General features: G+C 39.0%; 1 protein-coding gene across 2 annotated transcripts in view; it reads right to left on the reverse strand.

Annotated features, from left to right (window-relative positions):
- Window positions 1–1487: 1487 nt before the first annotated feature.
- The window catches only part of INPP5F (inositol polyphosphate-5-phosphatase F), a 103568-nt gene continuing 87402 nt past the window's right edge, over window positions 1488–17653 (reverse strand). Inside the window, exons 14-20 of one of the 2 annotated variants that reach the window (XM_043983770.1) lie at window positions 13379–13496; window positions 11563–11761; window positions 9237–9308; window positions 8989–9062; window positions 5904–6032; window positions 5299–5386; window positions 1488–3957 (exon numbers count right to left, since the gene is read on the reverse strand). In XM_043983770.1, coding sequence (XP_043839705.1) covers window positions 2811–3957; window positions 5299–5386; window positions 5904–6032; window positions 8989–9062; window positions 9237–9308; window positions 11563–11761; window positions 13379–13496 — 1827 coding nt within the window. In that variant the 3' untranslated portion in view covers window positions 1488–2810. The remainder of the gene's footprint in view (window positions 3958–5298; window positions 5387–5903; window positions 6033–8988; window positions 9063–9236; window positions 9309–11562; window positions 11762–13378; window positions 13497–17653) is intronic. The other variant, XM_043983771.1, reaches the window with a different exon arrangement.

Genomic DNA, 17653 nt, shown 5'->3' on the forward strand with positions numbered 1-17653 from the left:
CAACCCTGTCATGGGATTTACTCTTTGCATTAATCAGACCTGACTCTTCATAGTTTTATATTTAATTCTCTTTGCCCATCTTATTGACCCCACAATAGAATGTAAGGTCTTTGAAGTTAGGGACTTTAAACTTTTTTGCTGTATCCTCAGCACCTAAGTTGAATGTTGAATGGATGGAACTGTGATGTCTAAAAAAATCTAATGTGTGGTCGCCTTAAATTAGAAGCTTTAGCACCAGTCTTTGGGCATTAAGCCTACCAGGTATTAGAAAAAAGAGAACACGTAGAGTTAAGCTAGAGAGGAAGACCATCGAGACTGGTAATAGAGGTTGAGATGCAGGGAATTCCAAGAGATACAGTAAAGGTAGAATTGCCACCACTTGGCAATGGAATAAATGGGTGTGTGAAGAAAGGGTTAAGTAAGATGATGGGGTACGTTAGTGGAGAGCAGCAGGTTTGGGAGACGCAGAGTCTGAGGGGGCAGCAGGACCTCTCAAAAGAAAGGAATGTTCTTTGAGTCTTTTGAGGCGCTGGGGTCAGAAATGATTGAAACTATGGGAGTTGCTAAGCCAAGGATAGAACCTTGGTTGACACCTAGATTGAAGAACCAGGAGAAAGATATAGCCAAAGATAGGAGGAGGGAGTCTGTCTCTAAAGCTGCAGGGGTCATAGAGAATGAGCACAGAAAAACTACTGAATTGAGTCACTGAGGACTGGTGACATTGAAGTGATGGGGAAATGTAGCTTGAATGTTGGAAGACTGAATAGCGAATGAGAAAATACACAAATCTTACGTGTTGAGTGTCAGCTTTTGTCCATCCATATTACATAAAACTAAGTAGAGGGTTCTTCATTTCCCTTGTTCCAAGAAGGAAATAAAATCATTCTTCCTAGTTAATTTTGGGAATTCATCTACAAATGGATAGCATTGGAAAAAATCAAATTACTATGCTAGTAACTGAACTAGAAAAACTTGGCAAATCTCAAAATAAGTTGGTCTTCAAATATACCATGTGGTTTTTACCTTTATGTCACCTTCCAGGATGGAGAAAATATTCTTTAGCTATCATTCAATCAATCAGTATTTGGTTCACACTAGAATAATATATTAAGAAATATTCACAGGGCATTTAACGTAGGAGTTTCATCCTAACTAAAGCTCTTTCACTGGTAGAGATACATTCTACAGCCCTCCAGACAGAAATCTGGAAGAATTTTGTAAGAAAAAACAATGAAGCATTGCGGTTCCAATATTTGGGTTTCACAAGAGAAAGAGCAGAAATTATTTTTTAAGAGATCTGGATTTTGAATAGTTTTTAAGAATGTTATAAAAATACTTAATACCACATTGAAAGGAGTACTGTTAATGAAAGATTGGGACAGAAAGTTGAAATAGAGCATTTTTGTTTTTCTGTCATTCTGAAAATCAAGTCTAAACCCATATAAACCTTTTAAATCTGAAACATCAGGAAGCTAATTTGGAATTAAATTTTTTTATTAAAATATTTCTCATATACATCCCTTTGCATTAAAATACAATAGTACTTTATTTTAAATATACAATGACAAGATTTTATTGACACACGAAAAAACACCCACATTACTAATAAAACGTGAATAAATAACAAAAGTTAAAATGCTTATCAAAGTTTCAACAGACATAATCTGTTCAACTGATAATCACTTCAACACCAAAGGAAGGGTCTTCAACCACTATACTACAATTATGACACGTGTTTGAGATACCTTGTGCAATCTGCCCACAGGACACATACTAAAACACAGGCTCACACTGGTTACTCTAGCCATAGTTTTAATGCTCTTGATGCTAGCTACCTCTTTTCTACAGTTATCTCACATGAAAATGTCATGGAAAAGTCCCCATTGTGAATTGCCAGAAACAAATTTCATTTCTATTCACACTTAGAAGTTCCTAATACCCAATAATAACCAGTGCACACATAAAGTAGTTTTCACTTCATTCCTGAAAGCACTTTAGAAGGATCTTAGGGTATCCATGAAATGAATGGCCACACAATCTGAATATGTTTCAGATTTATTTTCACAACCGAACTTTTGGTGCTCCTAGACTCTACATATGCAAATGTGTAGACAGCCATATATTCTGATTTCTTCTCTTCAAGTGAATAATCAAATCCTGACTATAGTACCCCCAAAATAGCTTTTTATATGGAGATAGATGCTTAAATAAAATCACAAAAGCAATCATTTTTTTTTTTTGCATCTCAAAACATTTTTCCACATTCAACTCAGTGTTAAAACAACTACTTTTAAAACTCCTTTAACTAACCAACTTATCAATTACCTTACAGAAATACTAACACAGAAATGAGGTTATAGGCTTTTAGTCAATGGAACACACAACTAAAACAAGGATTAAAATACACAAATCTCTAAAACAAACATTATGTACCTTACTGATAAAATATTTTCTTTTTTTTTAGCTGTGAATTACCAGTTAGGTAGTGTGCCCATATCTGTCCTTTTAGTGGAAGCATTTTACAGATTGTGTCCCCAGATGATGGATTCTGGACTTAAAATGAATAGCTTGTTTGTTAGTGCCAGTGTATAAACTATCTGCTGAGGTCAAGATATCCCAGTGTGAATATCATCTCAGTGCTATTAGGAATTCCGAATCCTGCTCAGAAAGTCTCCAAACCATTCTCCAAAAACACAAAATCCATAGCTTTGATCCCCACACTCAGACGGTACAAGTTATGATGGGGTTCTGCTATGAAATTATGTTCCTTAGGCTTCTATACAAGGCAGAGAAGAACTATCTGTGACCGACTAAATCTGAATTATCCTAGTCTGACACTGGGTAAACATGTCTTTGAGTTCATTTTGTCTCATTTCATTAACCACTTCATGTTCTGCTGGGCTTTTCTGGACTTTAGCAACCGCAAAGTTGATTCCATGGGTCAGTCCAGCCTGGGTGATATTAGCAACCTGAGCCATGGAGCTTCGGATCTTCGCAAAAGGTGAGACTGCTCTACTGCCATTGCTTTCTGCAGGGGAAGGGGTGGGGTTAGCTCCTGCCTCAAGTTCAAGGACACTGGACCCAGAACCTGGGGTCTTCTGAGCCATAGCAAAATGAGGTGGTTCAACTGACAAAAAATGTGGTCCTGTCTCAGAAGGGACATCCAACTTAGATGGTCGAGAAGGTATCTCTTTTGTGACTTCTGGTTTGCTTTCTTTAGTGTTACCTTCCTCAACAGTGGGCTGATAGCCTTCCTCAGTAGCCTGTTGAGAAGCAGACTCAGTGTCTAATGGCTGTGTCACTTTACTTTGAGCATCTTGTACAAACCGGTGGCAATAAGCATCTATGGGCTTAGCAAAGTCAATCAAGACACTGTCAGCAGAAGGACTTTTCTTCATTGGAGATGGCAGCCCTTTCCCTGGGTTAGTTCCATGTGGTACAACAATTTCAGAAGGAACATGAATGGTAATATCAGTGCTGCTTATAGACTGAGATCGACTCCCTAATCGTGGAGCTGAAGCAATAATGCCACAACTAGGAAGAACATAGTCCGCTGGCCCCACGTTTTCTAAAGAATTAGCCAGTTGCCTGTCCTCTTCACACTTTGAATTTGTAAGGTACTCATCAGAATGGAATGAGTCATCAGAAGATATCTCCCCATCAGATTGTATCTGAACTTTACTATCCATCACACCTGGATTGTCCATAGTTTCAAGGCTACTATCTGATTTCCAGAGATTCACTGTTAAGTTTGGTTTTAAAAAGTTGACTTTCACTTCAGGTTTTGTGAAGCTTCCTAGCTTGCGTAGGTTACCAATACTGACATTGGATTTGGTCTGTTTCACCTTTTGATTTAGAGATGAAAATTTGCTCATCAAAAAATTCTTTCCTTGAGCCAAAGATCCTTGGTTTTGAGCTCTAATCCCAATGATGTCTTCATGAGGTTTACTACTCTTCCTATAAATTGGAAATTTAAAAAGTTAAGAATTTCTGTACAAAGTTACAATAGAACTTTTAAGACTGAATCAAGATTGCTAAAAAGCTATCTAAAATTCCCATTTCATAAAGTTGAGTAATTTTAATAAGCAGAAATTAAATCATTTTACTGATATCTGATCCTTGGTTTATTTATCTACAAACTTTTACAAGGTTTCAGGGAGGAACAAACAAAAAAAAAAAGGACATTAAAAAAGGAAGCTAATGGAGCAGCTAGGTGGCGCAGTGGATAGAGCACCGGCCCTGGAGTGAGGACCTGAGTTCAAGTCCAACCTCAGACACTTAACACTTACTAGCTGTGTGACCCTGGGCAAGTCACTTAACCCCAATTGCCTCACCAAAAAAAAAAAAAAAAAAAAAAGCTATTCTCACCAGCATCATATTAATCAATATAACCAAACTATACAGAGACTTTTGAAACAGCATATTTAATCACAGCACATAGCAACTATTATGGGAAGAGGGAAAAGAAAAAAGTTTTATAAAGGTGTGGAAGCAAAGATTATTTATGTTACATTATTATTATACTATTTAGAGTTTGACAAAATATCAGCACCAACTAGGATTAAGATACTTAAACCCTGGTATTTTGTAGAATGTAATTTGGGTTCTAAGACAATATTTAATTGATAAAGATATATTTCCCTAAGAATATTAAGCATGGGGGCAGCTAGGTGGCGCAGTGGATAAAGCATAGGCCCTGAAGTCAGGAGGACCTGAGTTCAAATTCGGCCTCAGACACTTAACACTTACTAGCTGTGTGACCCTGGGCAAGTCACTTAACCCCAATTGCCTCGCCAAAAAAAAAAGAATATTAAGCATGGAAAATAAGGTACATCTGTAATGCTACAAATAGCAATGGTGGGAGGGGAGAAAAAAATAAGTCTTATTTCCATTTATTTTGCTTCAAAATCTGATTGTTTTATGCTGAAAGTACCCCATAACTCTTAAGTTGCCCAGACCAGCCAGCCTAACCCTGCTCAAAGGCAAGAGTCAATATTCCTATTCTTTTTTAGAAGCCTGAGAAATACCTCTTTTCCTTCCTTCATCATTCATTCATAAGCTGTTTCTTTCTTTTCTTTTCGGTGAGCCAATTGGGGTTAAGCAACTTGTCCAGGGTCACACAGCTAGTAAGTGTTAAGTGTCTGAGGCCGGATTTGAACTCAGGTCCTCCTGACTCCAGGGCCGGTGCTCTATCCACAGCACCACTTAGCTGACCCTGAAATACCTTTCTCTATATATTTTTAAACCGGGCATTTTTTCCTAGTAACTCTAAGAGGGGAGGAAAACAAACTCACTCACCTTTCAAGTTTTTTCTCTATGATGGGCACATCTAAACCCATGGCTTGCTTGGTAATCTGTAGCATCTCTGCAATGCACTGAAGAGTATCTGAAATCCAATTTACAGCCTATCAGCCTCCAAAATGTACACTTTAAAAAGAGCCAATCTAACCTAAAATGCAATTTGATGCTACCTAGTGAGCTGAGTTATTCTCTTTTTTATCTCCACTTAAAAAAATGCCCTAAAGTCCCCAGACAACAACACTGCAAGAGCATTACAGGTGGTGTCCCAAAAGTCCTAATGCAGCTTTAATAGCTTATATCTCTATCCTCCCTTCAACCTTGGTGCTAACAGGTTAAAACATGTGCAAAACACCACTTGCTAGATTCTGAAAGGAATCATTTATCCTAACATTTGTATTAAATAGGGGATGTGGGAATGTGTCTGCAGTTCTATTGCAAGGTCAAACTGAAAATTTCCATCACAGATTACATCAACATAATCCATGCCCTACATCAGCTGTGACCTTTTAACAATTGCATCCTGCCTCAGGATAAACCATCAGCTCAGGCCATCCATCTCCACTCTAAACGAAAGATAAAATTTCCCTTATTATTATCATTACCTTTTCCATCCTCTTCTGGGTTACGCACCACTGCTCGAAGGGTATGAAAATAGCCACTTGTTTCTTTATATTTATAGTGTAACCTCATGCAGGAAAACTTTGGTTTCCCAAAAAGAGTGGGTTCAGGACCTAGAAATCCCAAATGAATATCATATAGCACAAGTTAACCTCTAAGACAGTACAAACACCATTTAATATTTTCTGTCATTAACTATGCATTTGGAATACTTGTCTGTGAATCTTCGTCATTCAGTCAATAAACACCTACTATGTGCTGAGCAGAGTTCCAAGCACTGGGGATGCAAAAAGAAGCAAAAGACATTCTCTGCCCTTAAAGAGCCAACAATATAATGAGGGAAACAAAAAGCAATCAAGCTACATACAGGATAAACAGGAAATAACAGAAGGAAGATGTAAAGGAAAGACTTCCTATAAAAGGTTGGATTTTAGCTGGAATTTAGCTGAGATGAGGAGGGAGAGCATTCTAGGCATGGAGAACATCCAGAGAAAATGCCAGTCGTGTATCTTGTTGGAGTAGTAGCCAAGCCAGTAAGTATGTGAGAAAACTGGAGAGGTAGGAGGTGAGTAGGCTAAGAAAAACTTTGAACGCCAAGCAGAGGATTCTGTATTTGATCCTGGAGGCAATCAGGAGCCACTAGAAGTTACTGAGCGGGGAGTCGGAGAAGTGCCTAATTGTGATTTAGTTGTTGAATCTGCCCTTTAGTAGTTGAAGGGAGGATAGACTGGAGACTGGAATGAGGAGAAATTTGACAAAAGCAAGCTAGTGCAGTAGGCGATAGTCCAGGCTTGAGGTGATGAGGGCCTGTACGAGAGGGGTGGCAAAGTCAGAGGAGAGAAGAGGGCATGTTCAGGAGATGTTGCAAAGGTAAAGTCAACAGGCCTTGCCAACAAATTTGATATGGTGGGAGTGGGGGGGGGGAGGGGGAAGGGAGACAGTGAGGAGTCCAGGTTATGAGCCTGAGGGACTAGGAGGATGGTGTCCTCCACAGTAATAGGGAAGGTAGGTGAGCAGAGGGTTTTTAGGGGGAAAGATACTGAGTTCAGTTTCTGACAGGTTGAGTTTAAGATGTCTACTGGATACCACTGTGACATGTCTGAAAGGCATTTGGAGAGGTCTGCAGAAGTTAAGGCAGGATAGGTAGACTTGAGAATCATCAACCATAAAGATGGTCATGAAATCCATGGTAGAGCTAAGGAGATCACCAAGTGAAGTAGTATAGAAAGAGAAGAGGAGACCAGAATTCTGTAGGACATTTATGGTCAGAGAGTGTGATATGGATGAAAATCTAGCAATGGAGACTGAGAAGGAGCGATCAGATTAGTAGGAAGAGAACCAGGAGAGAGCAGAATCCCAAAAACCTAAAGAGAAGAGATTATCAAGGAGGTGATCAATAATATCAAAGGTTGAAGGGAGGTCAAGGAGAACAAAGACTGAGCAAAGGCCACTGGATTTGGCAATAAGGACAGCATTGGTAATGAGGCCAGAAGGCCTCATCTCTCGTTGAGAGAAAGTAGAGGCACATATTGTAGATGGCTTTTATGAGGAATTTAGCTGCAAAGGGCAGGAGATATAAGATGAGAGTAAGTGGGGATGGAAGCATCAAGTGAGAATGGGAGAGACATGGGCATGTTCACAGGCAGTAGAAGGGAAAGACTGAAAAGAAATGATAGAGTGGGGATAACAGAGGGGACAATCTATTGGAGAAGATGGGATGCAATGCTATAGCTGGTAGAGAGATTAGCTTTAGTAAGGTGTAAGGGACCTCATCATGAGATAGCTGAAGTAGAAGAGAATGGGAGAAGGCATCTGATTAATAGATGAGGAAGACGGGAAAAGGGAAAACTCGTGACAAATGGCCTAAATTTCTTCTGTAAAATATGAGCCTAAGTTCTTAATTAAAAGGGTGGGAAGAGAGGGAGCCATGAGAGGTTGGAGGAGGGATGAAAAGGTTTGTAAGAGCTGCTGTAGAGAGTGGGACTGTGAGTTGATAAGGCAGGTATAGAAAGACTGATCAGAAGAAAGAGGGCCCAGTTGAGGTTGCGTAACATAAATTTGTTGTGGAGCCAATCAGAACAGTTGTGTGATATTTTCTACCTTCATTCTGATACACATGTGTAGGTGTAAAGATAATGGATAGTAAGAGTGATAGAAGTTTGAGGCTTGGCAGGGCAGAGTTGAATTGGTTCACCAAAGACTCAAGATGGGGAAAAAAGGAGAGAGTACTGCTACATGGCCCAAGAGAAATGAGTCGGGGCAGCTAGGTGGCGCAGTGGATAGAACGCTGGCCCTGGATTCAGGAGGACCTGAGTTCAAATCCAGCCTCAGACACTTGACACTTACTAGCTGTGTGGCCCTGGGCAAGTCACTTAACCCCAATTGCCTCACACACACAAAAAAGAAAAAGAAATGAGTCAAGAGACTGGAGGTCATGGTGTGGGCAAAGAATAGGGTTTGCTAAAGAAACGTTAGATAGGGGGATTTTGGAATTCCTCACATGAAGGTGATATATTTGTATCTAAATTAGGACTTATTTGTGTCTAAACTATGGAAACATACCACAATCATGATTTTTTTTTTAAGTGAGGCAATTGGGGTTAAATGACTTGCCCAGGGTCACACAGCTAGTAAGTGTTAAGTGTCTGAGGTCAGATTTGAACTCAGGTAGTCCTGAATCCAGGGCCGGTGCTCTATCCACTGTGCCACCTAGCTGCCCCTCACAATCGTGATTTTTTTAAAAAAAGAAATGTCTTATTTACTTGGCTCACAGAACCAAAAATATCGAGGGTTATTACAGTATTTAACAAAAAGAGTTGTTTTCCATGCCCATGAATAAACAGTTGGTCACTGTCACAATCACTGTAGGTCAGTATTAAAAAAGAATGCAAAGAAAAAATATTAAAATGTAATTGTTACTGAAACATAACATTTACTGAGAAGTAGATGAGTTCCCAAAAGCTCAGAAAATACTTTCTGGGTTCTAAAACAAAGTCATACTAATTTCTTAAAACTGAATACTCTTTTGAAGAAACAGGAGAGTAAACAACCTAAATATTTCAATTTTACCTATTTCTATTTTCTCCAAGTTTTCCAGGCTCAGTCTTTGATACTGATTTACTTTATCAACTTCATCATCATAACTGGATAGAGAAAGAAGAATAAAAATTAAAATAGAAAATATTCAGCTTGAGTACATAAAATAATTCAGAACTACTAAGCAGTTAAAAATAAAGTAATCTTGTAAAAGTGACATTCAATTTAAGAAACCACCTAATTTTTAAAAATTAGAACTTTTTAATCAATATGCAACTTACTAGGCCACGTAGTATGCAGAGTTAGAAAGCAGTAGCAGCACATCCACATCTTTATGAGTAGCATCAATAAGGCTAAAAAATATGGCAGGGATTAGGGGAAAATTATTTTTATGACATTCCATATTTTAAGCCATCAAGCACAGTTTTGCATAAAAAGACAAACAGTAGAATTTTTAAAATTTGGAGACAAAATATACAGCCTAACCGAAAATAACTGGGAACTCTATTATTCAGTTGACTGAATTATTATTCAGCATAGGAAAATAACCTAAGGTTCAATATCATCCCTTGACTATCAATTGCCAAAGGGACAAAGCATAAATCTGTATTATTGCTATGGGGCACCAAAGCATGGTGCATGCTTTTATAGTAAAACACCTACACTTTTGGCTAAAACTTCTCCGTGTAAATAAGGTGTGTAGATCGACTTCTCACCTCCTGGCCATGACAGTCTTACACAGATGGGGCAGCCAAGCTTTCTATTCTCTCTCATCAGTCACTGGGACTCCTACACGGGCACTACTATCTTACACAGTTGTAACTAAGGGCAAGCTCATATAGTCCAGGTTAGCCATCATCCAACAACCTCTTGTTTTGCCCCTTGCCAGTGTTCGAAAAATAAAATGTACGGGGGCAGCTAGGTGGCGCAGTGGATAGAGCACCGGCCCTGGAGTCAGGAGTACCTGAGTTCAAATCCGGCCTCAGACACTTAACACTAGCTGTGTGACCCTGGGCAAGTCACTTAACTCCAATTGCCTCACTAAAAAAAAAAATAAATTATATATATATATATATATATATATATATATATATATATATATATATATATATATATATATAAAATGTACCATAATAACAAAAGAAAGGAATGATAATTGCTCTTAATGATACTGCAATGAAACAAGTATTAAGTGATACCAAAATGAAAATAAAGAGCTCTAGTTTTATTTGCAGAAACTTTACGATGACAAACACTACAACAGACCAACCAATGGGGCACATTGAAGATCTTATCCCTGCTACACTATGTGGCTAATGTAACAAATGGTGTGTGTTGAGTAGTTTGCATCATAGGTCGTGGCCACTTCGTTTTATCAAAAACCAAAGTAGTCAACTGTCCTTGAATCCTTTATTATTTGTTTTTCAAAAACATAGCATAGTCTATGTAGGTAGCATTAACCCTTTCCAGACATGTCAAATATAAGCAGTCCTCCACAGAAGGCTATATTCCAAAAGTTTCTTTGTAAACCAATGATTTTACATTGAAAACATTTTACCTTGGAAACAGGGTCTCAGCCTAGCTTAAAAAAGACCTTTACTGTGGAAAAAATAATAATATCATTCAAATACCAGTGATTGGTTTTTAAAGAAAGAAAAATTAAGTAACTTTAAGATTTTCTTGAAATGTCAACACTGCATAACATATAGAAGGTTTTATAGAGATTGTGAAAGAGGCTTCTAGACATTTTTGAAGGATCTTTAAGAGGTTGGTGGCCTAGTTCTCTATCACGTAATTTTGTCTCAAAAATCTACCTTCTGTTTCTTGAAACAATTGTCACTAGTAATACTATACTTTTCAGCCATGATGAGGATTGTTTCAGGTATTTGTAAGTGAATGTAGCCAGAAGGGGCAGGTTCCTGAGTTAACTGGACAAGAGTTGAAGAAAAGAGTAAAAAGTAAGATGTTTACATAGAGACTATTTCGAGGATGCATGATTTCAATACTTCCTCCCTCCACTGACAGAATACAAAGTTATGACTTGGTGCAGTGGTCTCTCCAAACTCGTTCTCAGCTTACAGTCCATCATCATGCACCTGTACTAAAACCATTCCAACTTGATGGAACTTTCAAGAGTTGATTATGCTCTCGCAGCATAACCCTCAAGAACTGTCACCTCCCCATCATAATGAGCTACCAGGACTTGAGTAGAGAGTACATGTGATAGTCCAAACTGATATAGCATATTGCAATTTAAAAAGCACTTTCACAACATTCTAAGGTAGAATTAACTAAGCCATGAGTAGTGAAAAATTGAGGGTGAAAGAGTACCAAAACATTAAAACAATTTCCCTGAGAAGGATGATACCTTCAGCTAGATTGTGCATATCCAGAACAATGTGTAATATTTTAAGTCATATGCAACCTAGGAACTACCAAAAATGATGTGCTACCCAAGTGTTTGTAAATTGCCATGCACCATGCATAGAAGTCCAAACCTTTTGTTATCTAAGTAAACACTGCCCATATTACCTATCGACTGTTAATTAAGATATTAGCATGAGAAGGTTAAGACAGGGAAATGGCTGGGTACTAATTCAAACTGACCTTGGATCACAATCAATAAGGGCCCATCCCCCATGGAATTTTTCATCATCAGGCAACAGTAATTTCATATAGCTCTGTAAAAGTTGGCTAATCAGTTCCTGGTGGCTTCTCTGATTTTCCTTATCCAAAGCCTCGTGTTCTTTCTCTTTTGTAAAGATGGAATAGAGATCTTCAGTCACAGGAATGCCTTGCATCAAATCTAAGATAGAAGATGAGGGAAGTGGAGAGAGTAGAAGAAATGCCAGAATAAGTCATTATCTTAGTTTATAGTTTGGAAAGAGAATGGAAAACAGGATTAGTTTAAATACTTTTTTATTTAAAAAAAGTAATGTAGATAGGTGGTATAAATGGATAGAGTGCTAGGCCCGAAGTCAGAAAGACCCGAGTTCAAATCTGGCCTCAGATACTTCCTAGCTGTGTGACCCTGAGCCAGCCATTGGACCCTGTTTACCACAGTTTCCTCATCTGTAAAATGAGCTGGAGAAAGTAATGGCAAACCACTCCAGTTATCTCTGCTAAGAAAACCCCAAATGGGGTCATGATCAGTGGGAAACAACTAAAATGAGTGAACAACAATAACAAAAATGTATGGAAAATAAGTTTTAAAGAAATAAAACAGAATACTGACTACTATATAAGGACATGATAAAGATTATCAATAATTTAAAAATCGTTGGTATGACAGAAACGTAAGCATGTTGATATATACTTCTTGACTTATAATAATCATAAATATTCTTAAAAACATAAAAGATGTTATGATGTCATAGAAAAGAAACTGGCATAGATATGAAGACTTGAGTCAACATTCCTGACTCCAGAGCTGGTACTCTATCCACTGCATCACCCACCTACCCCTAAAACTAATTCTACCATATTCTTAATAAACACAGGACACATGCAGAATAAACACAAAGAGATCTGGGAAAAGACAACTAAGGAAGTTTGAAAAGACTTCTTGAAGGCACTACCGTTTGAAAACAGCCTTGAAGGGACCAACGAGTCCTAGGAGGTGGGAGCAAGGAAGGAAAGAATTCTACGGAGCCAGTTTGGCTGTAGCACAGAGTGGAAAGGAAAGCTGAAGTGAGGGAGTAGTCTGAATTTTATCTTAGAGGCAATTCGAAGCATTCTTGTGCCATCAGAACACCAATTTGGTATCTAGGTGGAGAATGAATTGGAAAGGGAAGAGCCTAAAAGCAGGAGACCACTTCAGGAAGCAAGTGAGGTAAGTCAGGTGAGAGATGATGAAGACCTGAACTTAAGACAGTTGTATGAGTACAGAAGAGTCAGATGGGAGAAATGCCAGAGACATTAAACATGGCAAGAATTAGATATGGGAATGGGAAAGGGAAGAGTCAGAGATGACTTCCAGGTTGTGACCTGAGGTGACTGGAATAATGGTAGCACTCTTGAAAGAAAGAGGGAAGAAGTTGGGGGGGGGGGGGAAGAACAATGAGAGCCAAGAGGTGTGTTTCTGCTGATAAGAAAGTCCCTAGCTCAGATAATAATCTCCATTCTGTGAGGCAGTGGTTTTACACCCCTCATTCTGTATGCCCCAACCTCACTGGCTCTACTGCACTGGTAACAAAGACAAATACTTAGAGAGACAGATGGTTTGTTTTATTAGCAGCAGTCTAAGGAATTAATATCAACCAACAGTTTTAAAAAAAAGTAATCTCATTTGGAAAGATGGACAATATAAAATACAAGGTATATTATAAAACAGAAATGTTATTCTATATTCATAAAAATGTTCATCCAAGAAAGAAATCAGTGGATTAGCCATCACAACTTATGGAAGGGAAAAGCTTCTTACCTATAACTGCTTGTCTGTAGGCATCCTTAAAGCGATTCAGGTAATACCTATTAGCAGAATTAACTCCATCTTTCATGACTCCTGCCAACTTCCTTTCACCCGTCCTAGTGAAATCACCCTGTTGAGAAAATGTTATTTTGACCAGTTAGTTAGGCTGATTTGTTTAAGAAAATACAAAAGCAAGTCCAAACTATACATGTCATAAGGTTTAAAACCCTGGTTCCTATAAAATATTTACAACTTAGAAAAATAATTCCTTGCAAGGACTGGAAAGGATTTTAGGGATCATCTAAACAAATCCTCACATTTTATATAACACTGAGGTCACCATGGTGACATAATTAGTTATGTTCATTGGTACAGAGAAGTCTTACAGGAGGAAACTTCTCCTGGTACAAGTCAGCCCCTTCTCTGTAACCAGGAGTTGCCCAGAACACTGAAAGGCTAAATGATTTGCCCGGGGGTCACTCAGCCAGTATATCAGAGATGGAACCTGAACCTAGGCCTTCATGGTTTGAGGCTGGCTATTATGCCACACCATGCTGCCAAAGATGTATATACCTTTCGAAAAAGTTTGTACAGGGGCACCTAGGTGGTGCAGTGGATAAAGCACTGGCCCTGGATTCAGGAGGACCTGAGTTCAAATCCGACTTCAGACACTTAACACTTACTAGCTGTGTGAACCTGAGCAAGTCACTTAACCCTCATTGCCTTGCAAAAAAAAAAAAGGAAAAGACTAAGCCTCTCCAAAAGTCCATTTATTCATATAATAGTCAACATGACAAGATTCTGTTACAGGAGATTTGGGGTTGAATTAAACTGAATTCCTTGAGTCCCTTAAGAATTAAAGGAATTAGGAATTTCTGGTTATAAAGCCTGCCTGCCCAGCCATCCTTGGCAGTTTTAATTTATAGTTGTTAGGGCAGGTAGGTGGCACAGGCGATAGAGCACATGCCCTAAAGTTGGAAGGACCTAAGTTCAAATCTCACCTCAGACACCTACTAGCTGTGTGACCCTGGGCAAGGCACTTAAACCCTATTGCCTTAAACTTTGGGGCCATCTCCAGTCATCCTGATATATATCATGCCACTGGACCCAGATGGCTCTGGAAGAGAGAATGAGGCTGGTGACTTTGCACAGACCTCCCTCACTTAAATCCAATTCACTGCAAGTCATGACATCACCTCCCGATGTTGTGGTCCTCTTCAAGAAGGATGGACAAACAACAACAATTTGCAGCTGTTAGAAGTTACCTTGTTAAGTATTTGGGATGGAGAGAAGTACAGAATAATTTGCCTCTCTCTTCCCTTTAGGTCCAGCCAAGATGAGGCATCTCCTTTCAGAAAAGAATGGCCCAGGGCAGCTAGGTGGCGCAGTGGATAAAGCACCGGCCCTGGATTCAGGAGTACCTGAGTTCAAGTCCAGCCTCAGACACTTGACACTTACTGGCTGTGTGACCCTGGGCAAGTCACTTAACCCCAACTGCCCCACAAGGAAAAAAAAAAAGAAAAGAATGGCCCCCAAATGTCAGGGACTGCTTGCAATTATGAACAGGTCAACCCCCTCCATTCTAAATTGGGATCTCCAATAAATCATGTGAACTGAAATGAGGAGGCAGCTTTCTGTGTACTAATGGAGTAGAATGCCCCTTAAAACTGACCTTCAGACATAAGCAGAGCTTGGACTATAGATAAGAAGAGCTACTGCTCGTCCTTGAAGGAGGAGCATGTCATTTGACTTGACCAGATACAGTAACTGGGATTTGAAGACCTAGCTTGCTGTGGTCTCTCTTGACTTCGCTCTCTATTCCCTTTGGTCAAACAGGAAAACAGAGGTTTGAGGATTTGTGGCTCTGCTTTTTCTGGCCTGCTTCCCTTTCCAGTTTTATATGCCAGGGGAAAGCATTCTCTCTGTCCCTTTTCTCTTATTTTCCTGATGGATTAAAGATAATTTCATTTTTCCATCCTTCAGACAACAGAGCCTGCCTTGTAGTTTCCTAGAAAGGAATCATTTAGCAACCTACTGGCATCTCCTCTGTAGATTCTTGTTAAAAATTCTATATTCCTCATATCGAGGGATCATTTTTTTTATACATTTGTAATCTAAGAATTTCCACTAGTTCACGTGCTTAAGTCTTATATACTCAATGGAATTTTCTATTCATTATTGAGCTAATCATTTCTATTTTATTCCATATACCTGATAATTCCTTTTTAAAAACATTTTTATTTATTGTTAAATATTTCCCACTCACATGTAAAAAGTGTTAACATTTTTTTAAATTTTAAGTTGCAAATTCTCACCCTCCCACACCTCCCCTACCTCTTGAGAAATCAAGCAATATGGTATCAACTATACCTGTGAAGTCATAATGCATCTCTTCCTCTAGCAAAATTATGACTGTTTTGTGGAGTTAAGCTTAAAGGCACTCTTTATAGAACTGCTTCATGCTAATAAAAAGCACAGACAGTCTAAAAGGGCCATCTTAATCCACAAACAAAAAACCAAGCAGATGAGCAATGAGGATCACCTAGATTATGGCACTATGGTGCAAAAGCAGCCCACTGAGTCCCCAAAAGTCTTAATTAAGTCTTTATAACTTCAGTATAAATTTAATAACTTCAGTATAAATGCTACAAACTTATAAAATAAAACATTTGAAAAATTATTTAAGATTTAAAAAATATTAGTATATTTCTTTCTATTCGGTATAACCAATGTCTTGTTTTATACACCATTCTACTCAGCTTTCAAACTTCCTAAAAACTTTCATCAGCTGCTGCTCAGTGACTAGTCCTAAGATCATCCAAAGAATGAAGTTCTCAGGTATACCTAACAGTTTTGAGGTGAAATCATAAGAAAGTATCATAGAGATAGATAGGTTGAGGGGGCAGAGTCAAGATGCCAGAGGAAACAGTAAAGCCTGGATACCCACTAAACCTCCTCCACAAAGACCTGGAAAACACAACAGAATGGATTCTGATCAGGAATTCTTTTTTTTTTGTAGGGCAGTGGGGGTTAAGTGACTTGCCATGGGTCACACAGCTAGTAAGTGTCAAGTGTCTGAGGCCGGATTTGAACTCAGGTCCTCCTGAATCCAAGGCTAGTGCTTTATCCACTGTGCCACCTAGCTGCCCCCCCAGATTTCTTTACTGGGTTCCTCTATGTGTTCCTAGGGATGAAAGCTTTGCAGACACTAGGGAAAGGATCTGGCCACCACAGAAGCACAAGGTACAGAGCATTCCAGCATCAGGGACTGAAAGACAGTGATCCCAGAGGGTCTTGGAACAAACACTGGCTGAAGGACTGGGTGCCATCTGGCCGCTGTTACCCAGCAAGTGGACCCCAGTTGTGTACCAAACAGGTAACAAGTTCTAGAAGCACAACTTAGCGGGGTGGCTATGATCCTAGGAGCAGAGCAGAGCAGAGACTCAGTCCTAGTCTCTAGCTCAATGTAGAAGCCTGCACTGAAATAAACAGAAGTCCCAGGTCACAGGGGAAGCTGCAGAGCCTCTCACACAAGCTATTAGTAGCTGAGTCTGGCAGTAGTTTACTGAAAACCAAAAAAGAACAAGCCAACAGACCCAAACCTGGGTCAGGAGCTTGCAGAGATGAGACCAGTGAAAAGACCTCACCTCTAGGATTCTGTGGGAGCACCAAAAATTTAAAGGGCCCCAGACTGAGCTATTAAAACAGTAAAAAATTCAAGAGAAGAGAAACTCAGGTGAAACATCGCCCCACCCCCAGAAATGTAGAACCCAGCACTAAAATCAAGTCCAAAGTTAAGAATTAGGATGGAAGAATAAGCAAATAAAAGAACCCAACCAAAAGTAAAGCCTTAAATTTAAAAAAAAAATGCAGCTTGGACAAAACTCCAAGACTTCTTAGGAAAGTTTTTATAAAAGAGCTAAAAAATAATTTAAAAAACCAAATGAAAGTGGTTAAGGAACAAATGGGAAAAGAAAGATATGAAAAGAGAATTAACAACTTGGAAAAAAAGGAAAAACCTTACTGAAAATTAGAATTGGTCAAATGGAAACTAATGACCCCATGAGATAAAAATTCCAAAATAAAAATTCCCAAGAAGATTATAAAAACGTCCAGGGCTCCAAGGTCAAGAAAAAAAGTACTGAAGTCAGCCAGAAAGAAAGAATGCAAGTACTGAAGAGTCTCAGTCAGGACCACATAAGCGCTAGTGGAGAGTTTGGAATGATATTCTAGAAGGCAAAGAATCAACAACCAAGAATAACTTATTCTGGGGGACAGCTAGGTGGC

The sequence above is a fragment of the Dromiciops gliroides genome, chromosome 2, assembly GCF_019393635.1.
Source record: "Dromiciops gliroides isolate mDroGli1 chromosome 2, mDroGli1.pri, whole genome shotgun sequence".
In the NCBI taxonomy this organism is placed as follows: Eukaryota; Metazoa; Chordata; class Mammalia; order Microbiotheria; family Microbiotheriidae; genus Dromiciops; species Dromiciops gliroides.